A 12,075-nucleotide genomic window follows, 5' to 3' on the forward strand; every position below is an offset into this window, starting at 1 on the left:
ACATTTTAAACATTGGTCCACTGATACCAATAGCAGTTGTGTTTGGTACTTTCTGCCTTGTGCTCGCTGCATGTACCTTGAATCTTAGTGGTAGTGGTTTGCTACTTGGGGGTGCCAATTCTGTCTAGTTTCTCTACATTCTTCTTGATGAAAATATTTAACTTCTGTAAACAGGTCAGCACAAACATGTTTCAACATTATGCATGTTGGTACAGTTTCCAGTATTCATCACTTCTGTAGTTCTCACTTTTGCTTTTCTTCTGCAACCAGATTTACCCCCCTTTCATGCCCACAGTAGTAGAATGTTTCGTGTTGGGGTGGATTTCTTCTTTTAGAGAAATTGAAGGAGCAGAAACGTCGGCAGTTGCTGTAACACTGTATGGTTCTTTATGCAAGGTTGTTATATCCTGTTGGAATAGTCCACTATGTTTTGACACTGGTTTGTGAGAAGACAAACTCAGACGGACTTGTTGCTCTCCGGACTTTAACCAGTTTGAGAATGTGGGCATGAGTAAAGAAGTGTTTGTGGAAATATTGCCCCAATTCTCCTCCAAGATGTCCTGATGATTTATAGAAGCTAATCCAGGATGCTGCGATTGAGAACAGCAGTTATTTGAAGAGACTAAGAGATACCACACTCACTTGGCTGCAAGATGTGATAGAGTTGGGAGGAAGATGGACTAAATCATGGCTGTTTTTGTTTTTGAAATGTTAACTTTTTAATTCTTTGAATATCCTAAGGCAGATGCCAGGAAGTTCTTTTGGTTTATGCCATGAATATATTTGATCTTTCTGTTTACATCCATAATGTCATAAGAAATTGTAAGTCATGGCATAATAAATGGATGAACCTGGTGATCATTACTAAAACAGTCATAAAAGAGATGAGCAATTATATTTTCTCTCATAAAGAAAAACTTTAGGTTTTGTTCGAGCTCACAACTTCATACATGCCGGTCCACAGCTTTATCACTACACTACTTGGTAACGTGCAGAACTCGTCCATTATTACTATAGAAATCAGGGCACGGCAGACTGTACTCCAACAACATGTAACATTGCCTGTATCCAAATAGTAGTGAAGGCACTCAAAGGAAGGTAATTTGTCAACATGGATATCAAGATTATAGATTACGAAACTTAGAGGGGCCACTTTTGTTCTTTGCAGTTCACCTCCATTGGGGGTGTGTCTGGAAAAGCTGCTCTGCCTCTGAATGAGGTCACGTGCAAAAGTGAACATTTTAATAATATTGTTCATACTTGGAGCATTCACTACAAGTGGATTGAAAGTAGTCAATGACCATCCTGCTTTTTCCATCCCAGCTGTAATGGGTAATCTTGTGACTGAGTCTTTTGTTGAACCAACTGTTTGTTACTACCAAGTCTAGGAGATGTTTGCCTTCCGAATTCCTTCTCCCATAGCCATGCGGTCCCATCACCTTCTCATAGCCATTCCTGTCTGTCCCGAGCTGTGCGTTGAGGTCCCCGATGATGATTGCCCTCTCTTCACTGATGATCTCTTCTAGGTCTTTGAGAAACTTGTTCTTTTCATCTTGATTGCAACCCGTCTGAGGGGTATGCACTTGCACCAGTGTCAGCTTCTCTTTCCTGAGGTGAACTGTTGCCTTTATTATCCTCTCATTGATGTACTGGATCTCTGTAATACCATTTAACTCTTTAGACATTATCAATGCTAGTTCATTTCTCATCTCTCTGTTGTTACCATTCCAGTAGAGGGTATAGTTTTTCCTCAACACTTTCTTCCCTTTACCTTTCCATTTAGTTTCACTCAATCCTAGGACTGATATTTTCCTTCTCTCCGTGATATCCACTAACTCTTCACATTTCCCAGTCAAACTCGGTACATTGATTGTTCCTGTTCGAGTGTGTTGTCTTCTCTGAGGTTGTTGCACAATCGCAATTGTGATTGTCTTATAATGTAACCTTGCATTAATAAGTTTTCTTGTATTGAATAGGTGGAACCACAATCTATTTCTTATTTTAATTGTAATCTCGGTTCATTATGGACCAAATGAAATTCTTATCATTCAGTAGAGCACTTTATGTGAAGTGCATGTTTTTCTTGGCAGCATGTTGCCGCAGGACACAGTAGGTTGCCGACATAACAAGATTTTGAGGAAGCTTTTTCATAACATCAATAAGATAGCAATCAGCTTCAGAGGAAAAAATGACAGCAAATGTGGTGTTGTCTGTTTCAGTCTGCTTCAAGGTGTTTGACAGCGATCGTGACGGTATCCTGACGGAGGAGGAACTGCGGCACATGATCGACGTGTTGCTCTATGTGAGGCATGAAAACAAGACTGCGGAGGAACTGGGTATCGATCCTTACGGGCAAGTTGGTGAGTAGGATAACGCTAGGGTATTCTATACTCCATTGTCACCATAAGACCTATCTGTGTCGGTGCGACGTAAGCCAATAGCAAAAAAAATTCTATACTCCGCACGGCTTTACTTCTAAATTGACGTTTCGCAAAACAAATGAGCAATACCAGTATAAATGGTCCGTTATTGGACATTATAAATTTTCCAGCTAACTCATTTCTGGTTGCCAGCGTTTAGCCCCCGTGTGCTAGGTTTGGCTCATCAGTTGGTACCTAGCACACCTACCAAGACGCATGGCTAGTGCATACCGTGGAGGCCACTGCGTAGGCTACTTGCAGCCAATGCACTATGAGAGACTTTGTCCCACTACCAAAAATTGATGCCTGCTTGGCATCAACACCTATATCATCAAACAAATGCTAATCGCCTTACCTCTGTTGCCAGCGTGCTACTGCCGCGAAAACAGCTGATGCAATACGACCTCGGTAAGCAGCTCTTGTAAAATGTAACACCGTATTCAGAAAAGCTATTAAATCAGGATTTAAAACAAATTCAGAAAAATTACTCTTACTAATAATATCGGACACTTTATTAAGAATAGAAGAGAATGAGGAAATAACACATCACTCGCCGCTAATGGCTGGTATAGAAAGGAGGTTATGGCTTACAAAGGGAACACTCCACTGATCTCAGTCACTTTCTTGCCACTTGTCTTTCCCGAACTACACTGAGACATGCTAAACATGCACGAACTAAGTATACTAACCAGTACACGGATGTAAATAAAACTACGGCTATTTCTGTGCACTGAACTACTAAACCTGTATTTTATTAACTTATGCTATGCTAAGCTGTAAACTACGCTATACTGTGTTATATTGGAGAGAGAGAGACTAATATGAAAAATACTAAATTACTGAAGGAAAATGCAAAAGATCGCGAACTGTACTGAATGCCATACACGCTGAGCGACATAGGTTAACTATAATACCAATATAATGGTCCGTTATTGAACATTATAAATTTTCCAGCTAACTCATTCTTGGTTGCCTGCGTTTCGCCCTCTTGTGCTAAGTTAGGCTCATCAGTTGGGACTTAGCACACCACCCAAGACGCAAGGCTAGTGCATACCGTGGAGGCCACTGCATAGGCTATTTGAAGCCACCAGCAGTGCCAATGCACTATGAGAGCTATGTCTCATTTCCAAAACTAGATTCCTGCCTGGCCATCAAATGATGATGTTGATTCCCATAAGGAACCTAAAATATTTGTCCTGAATGAGTAAATTTATAATACCAATATAATGGTCCGTTATTGGACATTAGCCTTGCGTTTTGGGTGGTGTGCTAAGTCCCAACTGATGAGCCTAACTTAGCACACGAGGGCGAAACGCAGGCAACCAAGAATGAGTTCGCTGGAAAATTTATAATGTCCAATAACGGACCATTATATTGGTATTATAAATTTACTCATTCAGGACAAATATTTTAGGTTCCTTATGGGAATCAACATCTACATCATTTGATGGCCAGGCAGGCATCTATTTTTGGAAATGAGACATAGCTCTCATAGTGAATTGGCACTGCTGGTGGCTTCAAATAGCCTATGCAGTGGCCTCCACGGTATGCACTAGCCTTGCGTCTTGGGTGGTGTGCTAAGTCCCAACTGATGAGCCTAACTTAGCACACGAGGGCGAAACGCAGGCAACCAAGAATGAGTTAGCTGGAAAATTTATAATGTCCAATAACGGACCATTATATTGGTATTATAAATTTACTCATTCAGGACAAATATTTTAGGTTCCTTATGGGAATCAACATCTACATCATAGGTTAACTACGTGGTGAATGTAAATATTAGAGTTGGCTACAAGGTTTCGAGATTGCACTCTTCCAACATAAGTCAATATGAATGGCAGCTTGGGATTGGTTGGATGCCTGTTTTTCAGCACATAACCACCAGATAGAGCCAAAATCAGTCAAAACGTCAATTTAGAAGTAAAGCAGTGCGGAGTATAAGTGGTAAAAAATTGGATGAGACGACCAGCATGGATGATGCAGCCAGGCGTGCACAAGGGAAGAGCTTTGAAGTAGAACTGAAATATATGATGGATACCATGATAACTTAATCAAACTCGTGAAAGATCCAAGTTTGCTCATTCCATCTACACATCTGGAAACCAGAAACTGAATACCTCTTGGGGTGAGCAGCAGCTATAACACTGCTAAATCTAAAATATCTGGGGATTACTTAGGATAGATCCCTTATATTGCCTCAACACAGGAGCTAAGGTTGATGCCAGAAACAATGTCCTGCAAAAGCTTCCAGCATTACTCGGAACTACAGCGTTGGCGCTCTCTTTAGCTGTAGCCGCGCATGTCTCTGGGGTGCATCACATCACCACCACCCAAGCTGCTGCAGAGGCCTTACAACACCTTCGTTCCACTAAAGGAAGAACAACCATCGGGACAAAATTTACCTTTCCCTGTGTGGAAGACATTGAACCAGTTCCACGCACAAGTTTCAGTTTAGATCAGTGGAAGGATAAAGCACTCTGACAACTCCCAGCATTTGCTGACTTCTGTAATTCTAGGTCATTCTTGTACAAAAGAAGATTTTACTTGTGTAATCTGGACAGTAAAAGAACTTGTGAACATAATTGCTATTTGTTTTACATCACACGACAGTAATGGGATACAACAGCACTAGGATTGGGAAAGAACTGAACATGGCCTTAATTAAGGGTAAAAATGGGAAACCACAGAAAACCATCTTCAGTGCTGCCAACAATGTGGTTTGAACCCACTTTCTAACAGATACGTGTATCAAACTCGCTCAGTGTCAACGTAATAATAGTTATAATCCTATGACCTCAGCTGCCGTGTGTAGGCGTTATGGTTTGATGCCATCTGGGTGCCTGTTATTCTCTCCCAAATCGCAGAAATGATCTGGGAATTAAGTTTTAATTAATTTTGTCAGATAAGCAACAAATGTATCACCAGAGATCTTTTGTATGCCAGTATTGTAGTAGTTTCAATTGCCTTTTTTAAACCTTCAAATAGAGTACTTTTGCCAAGTTTGAACTCATGGTCCTGGGATCCGGAGGCTGACTCTCTACCACTGATTCTCAAAGGGAACTAGTTAAATAGTTCTAATAACTACTGCACCTCTTTGAACTGTCCACATTTCCATTGACTAGTGGTGGCCATGTTCTGAAAGTCTTGAGCAGTGTGGTGGAAGAAAGTTGTTACTCTAGCACGTAATGAGAAAACTCTCGTATAAGTTCTGGGGTTACTCTTTTAAGTGGACCCCTCAGCTGCTTGCGCTGTTTCCTGGCATCCAGCACTGACCCACAACTTCAGTGGCAGTGAAATGAGTGAGTTGAGCAGTTACAGAATGTTATGCAGAATGGTTTTACACTAGTGTCTTGTAAATAATGCATAAGAAAGGCCTTGGAAAAGTTATGTAAGAAGGTAGATAACTGTTCAAGTTTTCTGCAATGCTTATTGTTATTACATAGGAAACCAATAAAAAGGGTTTAAAAGAAGATGCTTATGAACTCTTTAACCATTACTGGAAAAGACTAAACTGTAATTTATTATGTAATTATTGTGTTATGCTCTAGGAATGTAGATAAGTGCGAAAATACAGTAGAAAATAATGATGCAATGCTGAAACGTGTAGAACTCTACATTTTAAATGTAATATACATACAGTATCTATATTATTAATACTGGAATTTTTTTTTTTTTTAAAGTCCTGCTTAAATAAATTATTTCCCCCAAGAAAATTACATAGGTTGTGTGAAATACTTAAGTAGATTACCCTCACAGTCTTGATTATAATGACACTTTTGAGTTTGTAATGTAAGTTGATGTTAAATAGGCATGTACTATAGTGAGGGTCAGTTTTAGATTTTCCGCTATTTATTTTCTTTCGTCTTGTAGTTGTAAAATCTTGAACATGAGACAGTCATCTTGTGTATTGAATTTTTTTTTTACCATGTTTAGAATTTTGTTGCATAGTAAGCTCTTTGCCACATTCATAAATTTGGTAAAGAATTTTTTTTGTCCCATTCAGGATTGAATACTCAAGTTGAAGATGATGGTTGAGAGAGACCAGCGATAGTGTATGTGCTTGCATTGCATTCGATGTTATATCACACCTAAACAGATGTTCTTATGCCCTGCTGCTCAGTTGATGAGTAACTCTTTTATTGCATTGTGCAGATACAAATGCGATCATGGCTGACATCCGTAAGCACGCCACCAGCGAGGAAGGTCTCACGACAGAAGAGTACCTCATGTGGACCGTGGACAACCCTCTACCAATGGACTTCCTCAACCTTCTCTTCCAGGTAATTAACACCTATGTACGCATAGAACCACTCAAACACTGCTGTGATGTGTATAGGCTCGGGAAGAGAATGGAAAAGATGTGCATTATCTTTTGTTTATCTAGACATGGACATTGAACAAATCTTTTGCGACTGCTCAAACTAATACAAGATTAAGAAAATACCTGCAAAAGAAAACATTAATAACAGAACGACTTGTTTTGTTCCCAACAGATCAGATTTCTATCAGATCACTTCTATATAACGTTTGTATGATTTAAGTATTCTGTGGGTTGTGTAAATATTGCCAATTAAGATTTCATTAGTATTCTGAACAAGTTTATGTTAAAACTGTCTTCATATCTGTTATTGCACTTATCTTCTGTCTCTGGTGACGTCACTGGTTTCACATGGATCTTGACTGTTCCGCTCTCTCTGACTCAAGTGAGTTCTCAGCTTGTGGCAACTTATAAAACAGGAAAGGATTAGAGCAATATTGTTATTGAGTCATCAGTCAATAGACTGGTTTGATGCAGCTATCCATGTCACCCTATCCTGTGCTAACCTTTTCATTTCTGCGTAACTATTGCATCCTACATCTGTTCCAATCTGCTTGTCACATATCCAACGTTCTTATCACCTACACTTCCCTCAAAAACCAACTGCACAAGTCCTGGGTGTCTTAAGATGTCCTATCATTCTATTTCTTCTGCTCAAATTTAGCCAAATCAATCTTTTCTCACCAGTTTCATTGAGTATCTCTTCATGCGTGATTCTATCTATCCATCTCACCTTTAGGATTCTTGTGTAACACCACATTTCAAAAGCTTCTATTCTCTTTCTTTCTGAGTGAGTTATGGTCCATGTTTCACTTCCATACAATGCCACTCTCCAAATGAAAGTCTTCAAAAACATTTTTCCAATTCCTATATCAATGTTCGAAGTGAACAAATTTCTTTTCTTAAGAAAGCTCTTCCTTGCTTGTGCTAGTCTGTATTTTATGTCCTCCTTACTTCTGCCATCGTTAGTTATTTAACTACCCAAGTAACAATATTCATCCACTTCCTTTAAGACTTCATTTCCTAATTAATATTTCCTGCATCATCTGACTTCAACTGCACTCCATTACTTTTGTTTTGGGCTTATTTATCATTTTGTACTCCTCACCGAAGACTCCTTCCATACCATTCAGCAATTTCTCCACATCTTCTGCAGTGTCATGTAAAATAACAAACTCATTGGCAAATCTCAGGGCTTGGATTGTGATTCCCTTCCCAAATTCCTCTTCGATTTCCTTTACTGTCTGTTCTATATAAACATTAAAAAGGAGCGGGAACAAACTGCAGCCTGGCCTCACCCCTTTCTGGATTGCTGCTACTTTTTCAAAGTCCTAGATTCTTATCACTGCAGACTGATTTTTATACAGATTTTAGATAATTCTTCATTCTCTGTATCTGATCCCGATCCCCTTCAGAATCTCCCACCACGTCTTGAGTCCTGGCTGTACGTTGCTGGGTTACGCTGTGTTTTGCACACGCTGCAGTGGATTCCCTGCACTCAATTGTGGAGCCCAGTATGTGGGGGCTTTACTGCTCCCACCGTGTGAAATTTTCCACTGCACAACATACACTGATTCACAGATGACGTAACAGAAGTTATTTACATTTGAATGCAGTTTGAGCACTGCTGTCATTACAAATACATGTGTGTCCATATTTGCAAGTGATGTAATGCCTCTTACAATAGCACTTAAACTTACATTATAATCAACTGTCGTTGGCACACGTTACAATATACAACAGAAAAAGGTACAGATTAATTTCTAGATTATTTATAAATTGTGGAGCCTCAAGAGTATCAATTTGCCGAGTAGGAAAGCGGGGACCTCCCTCGGCAGCGTGTTTGATGGTTTTTCAGGTAAATCCACATTTGAACATTGGACTGCAGGTGAGCTGTTTGTGATCCTGTTCAGCGTTAACCACGTATGTGAGGCAGATTCAGAGTACTGGTTTAACACTGCGCAGCTGCAGTGGAGAGCTGTTAATTCCTTGTTGCTTCCTGGAACATTTCCATTGTCTTGCCTCCAGAGGAAAACTGTAAATACCAGACTGTATGGTAGTCTACTTTTTAAATGTCTTACTTTCTTACAAGAATTGCACAGAGGACTTGATTAGCAATGTAATGTCTGTCCAGGTGTGTCACATCGTGCTGGGACTGCGGCCAGTTACGCGAGAAGAAGAAGGAGAGATAGTCCGCGGCTGGCTGGAGAGGGAGCAGAGGAGAGGCTATCGCGTGGGCCAGTTCTGGTACCTAGTGGCCATCGACTGGTGGCGCTGCTGGCAGGACTACGTCTCCTACACGGTGAGTGAACTGGGATCTTCTTTCATTTGATTGACTTTCCCCCGCATAATTCCTTACTATAGACCTGCCATGATTCCTGCATCTCTTAACTCTCCGACCCTCAAGGTAACAATGTATCATTACCCATGTCCAGTGCAAAGACTGTTCAGGGTAACGATATATTGACACCGCACTGGTACCCACTGAAATGCTATATTTCCTCGCTAAACTAAACTAGCCAGATGTCAACATTCATTTTATTCATAGTGTTTCCGCTCTGTTTCTTGTACCATGAAAATAAAATTCATATTTTTGAACACAAGGTGAGTTGTTGTTGTGATTTAGTGGTGATTTTTGGTGCTCTTTTCCAACTCCAGTTTCCCGGGTGTGGTGTACAAGCGCTCGCCATCTCCTTCTGTCTTCATACATCTTCTGATCCAGTACATCCTCCCATTTGTATCCTCTCTCCTCCACATCTGATCTTACAGTCTCTATCCAACGTTTTCTTGGTCGTCCGTGTGGTCTTCTTCCTACGAGATTAAGGTCGTAATATTTTCTGGCAGGTCTTTCCCTGTTCATTCTCATTACGTGCCCCTACCACTGAAGTCTGTGTTTCTTTATGACACTGATAATAGGAACCTCAATACCAGCTACTTTCCTATTCACTTCATTTCTGATCTTGTCCTTTCTGGTTGTTTGGTTCATGGTTCTAATGAATCTCATTTCAGTTGCTTGGATTCTGCTGAAGTCTATGTTTAGTAGGGTACATGTCTCTAAACCGTACGTGAGGATTGGTACGAAGTAAGTGTGGTACATGATTGTTTTTCCTTCCTGTGGTATTTTGCAGTCCCAGAGGAGATTCCTGACTTGACTGTAGAAGGTCGATGCTTTCTGTGTCCTGCTGAGTATTTCCTGCTTAACAGTGTTGTCTTTCGATATTGTGCTTCCAAGGTACTTGAAGTGGGAAGCTGATTCGATTTTTGCTCTTTCCAGAAATATATTTGAGCTTATTCCTTCCCTGTTGATGGTCATTTCCACTGTGTTTGTTTTGCTCATCTTCAGTCCAAAATGTGTTGTTCCACTCATTAAGTTTCTTCTGACTTCAGCTTCTGTCTCTCCCCATAAAAGCACATCATCAGCAAATACCAGGGCGTTTGGTTCACTGTCCATTTTCTTGATAGATTTGATGACCTTGTCCATTACTATTACGAACAGAAGTGTTGACAGAGCAGTTCCTTGTTGAACACCTCTATTTTTTTCAAACCATTTTGATCGTCCATTGCCTATCTGGACACAGCTGTAGCTCTTCTGGTATAGCATCTTGACTTTGTCAAGTAAGTACTTTGGCACCTTTAGATCTTCCAGACATTCCCATATCTTGTTTCGAGGAACACTATCATAGGCTTTTTCAATGTCCACAAATGCAATCACAAGATTTCTTCCTTATTCCCAGTACTTTTCTGTCAGCATCTTTACTGCAAAGATAAGATCCACAGTACTTCGACCTTTCCTGAACCCATGTTGTTCTTACTCAAGCAAAGGTTCCACTATCTTCTTAAGCCTTGTTTCTATGATCTTTTCCAGCAGCTTCAGTGAGTGTGACAACAGCGTGATGCCTCTGTAATTTTCACATTTCCGTCGGTTGCCCTTTTTGAACAGCCGGATAAAATGAAATGGCGTATGGCTTTTACTGCCGGGAGTGTCCGAGGACAAGTTCGGCTCGCCAGGTGCAGGTCTTTCGATTTGACTCCCGTAGGCGACCTGCGCTTCGTGATGAAGATGAAATGATGATGATGAAGACGACACATACACCCAGCCCCCGTGCCAGCGGAATTAACCAGTGATAAAATTCTGAAGTGGTTAAAAGTTTCAAGTACTTGGGAAGTGTGATCACAGAAGATGGAATGATAACCAAGGATATTGGGAGAAGAATACAACAAGCAAACAGCTTCTACAAGAGTGCAGAACCAAGATGTCCTGAAGAAATGTAAGAAAACATTATATTCAACCTATTTTGAACCCATACTGACCTATGCAGTTGGATCGTGGACTGCAACAAAACGAGAGGAGAGTAGAATACAGGCAGCGGAGATGAAATTCCTAAGAGGTATTGAGGGCAAGACCAGAAAGGATAGAATTAAAAATGAAGAGATAAGGAAAAGGACAGGAATCTTGAAACTTCAAGACAGGATAGAAACAACAAAGCTAAAGTGGTATGGGCATATGATGAGAAGAGTGAGTGCCAAGAAAGGCTTTTTCAGAGAAGTTAACAAGAAAGAGACCACGACCAAGAAGTGGACAGATTCAGTGTGGGAGTGCATAGAGAAGAGGGGAGGAAAACCAGAAGATGTACTTAAAACAGGAGAAAAGTGGTGGAGAGAAGGGCAGCGATGGAGGTCCTTGATTCACAACCCGACCCAGGAAGCTGGAAACAGGAAATGAAGATGATGGTGATGATGATGATGAGACATATCAGCTTTTGGGCTTATGCCATGTCAAGAAAACAAAGTGAAAACTTCGCAGAGAACTTTGTTTCGCGTCTTCAGAAGAAAATCTTGACTGTTCGCGAGGAAGTCTTGTTCAATAATGGGGGTTTGAATTGAGGAGCATCGTTTCAAATCGTATTAAGTGCGCAGATTATAATTTTACAGGAAGTTAAAAAAACGTTTTACTTCCTAACTGAATAAGACATGTCAAAATTCTAAACGGCAAAATCTAGGTATTGAGGTTATGTTCCCGAATAGGTCATGATTCAAATCATTTCCCTATACATGAAGGTGTCATTCTAATTATAAAAATTCACTTAATATGTTTTGAACCAATTCGCTGAACAAAATACGTTTTGATACAACCTTTTATTCACAATATACGATTTGAAAAGTTAATTTGATTCCAAAGATTGTTATTGACTTTATTGTTAGCTACAGCACATCATGTACAGTAAATTAACTTATTATTAACACATTGTTAATGCTATATAGATGTTTACAGTCTTCTCGGCCTACCAGTATCTGACGTTGAACCGATGTTTAGTGCTGAAACCTGTCGAACTCCTT

General features: G+C 40.2%; 1 protein-coding gene across 1 annotated transcript in view; it reads left to right on the plus strand.

Moving 5' to 3' along the window:
• Positions 1–12,075, plus strand: part of Usp32 (Ubiquitin specific protease 32) — a 187,024-nt gene that overhangs the window by 34,701 nt on the left and 140,248 nt on the right. Inside the window, exons 7-9 of the mRNA XM_068230610.1 lie at positions 2,220–2,360; positions 6,573–6,700; positions 8,873–9,040. Coding sequence (XP_068086711.1) covers positions 2,220–2,360; positions 6,573–6,700; positions 8,873–9,040 — 437 coding nt within the window. The remainder of the gene's footprint in view (positions 1–2,219; positions 2,361–6,572; positions 6,701–8,872; positions 9,041–12,075) is intronic.

This window comes from Anabrus simplex, chromosome X (genome assembly GCF_040414725.1).
Source record: "Anabrus simplex isolate iqAnaSimp1 chromosome X, ASM4041472v1, whole genome shotgun sequence".
NCBI classification, from domain to species: domain Eukaryota; kingdom Metazoa; phylum Arthropoda; class Insecta; order Orthoptera; family Tettigoniidae; genus Anabrus; species Anabrus simplex.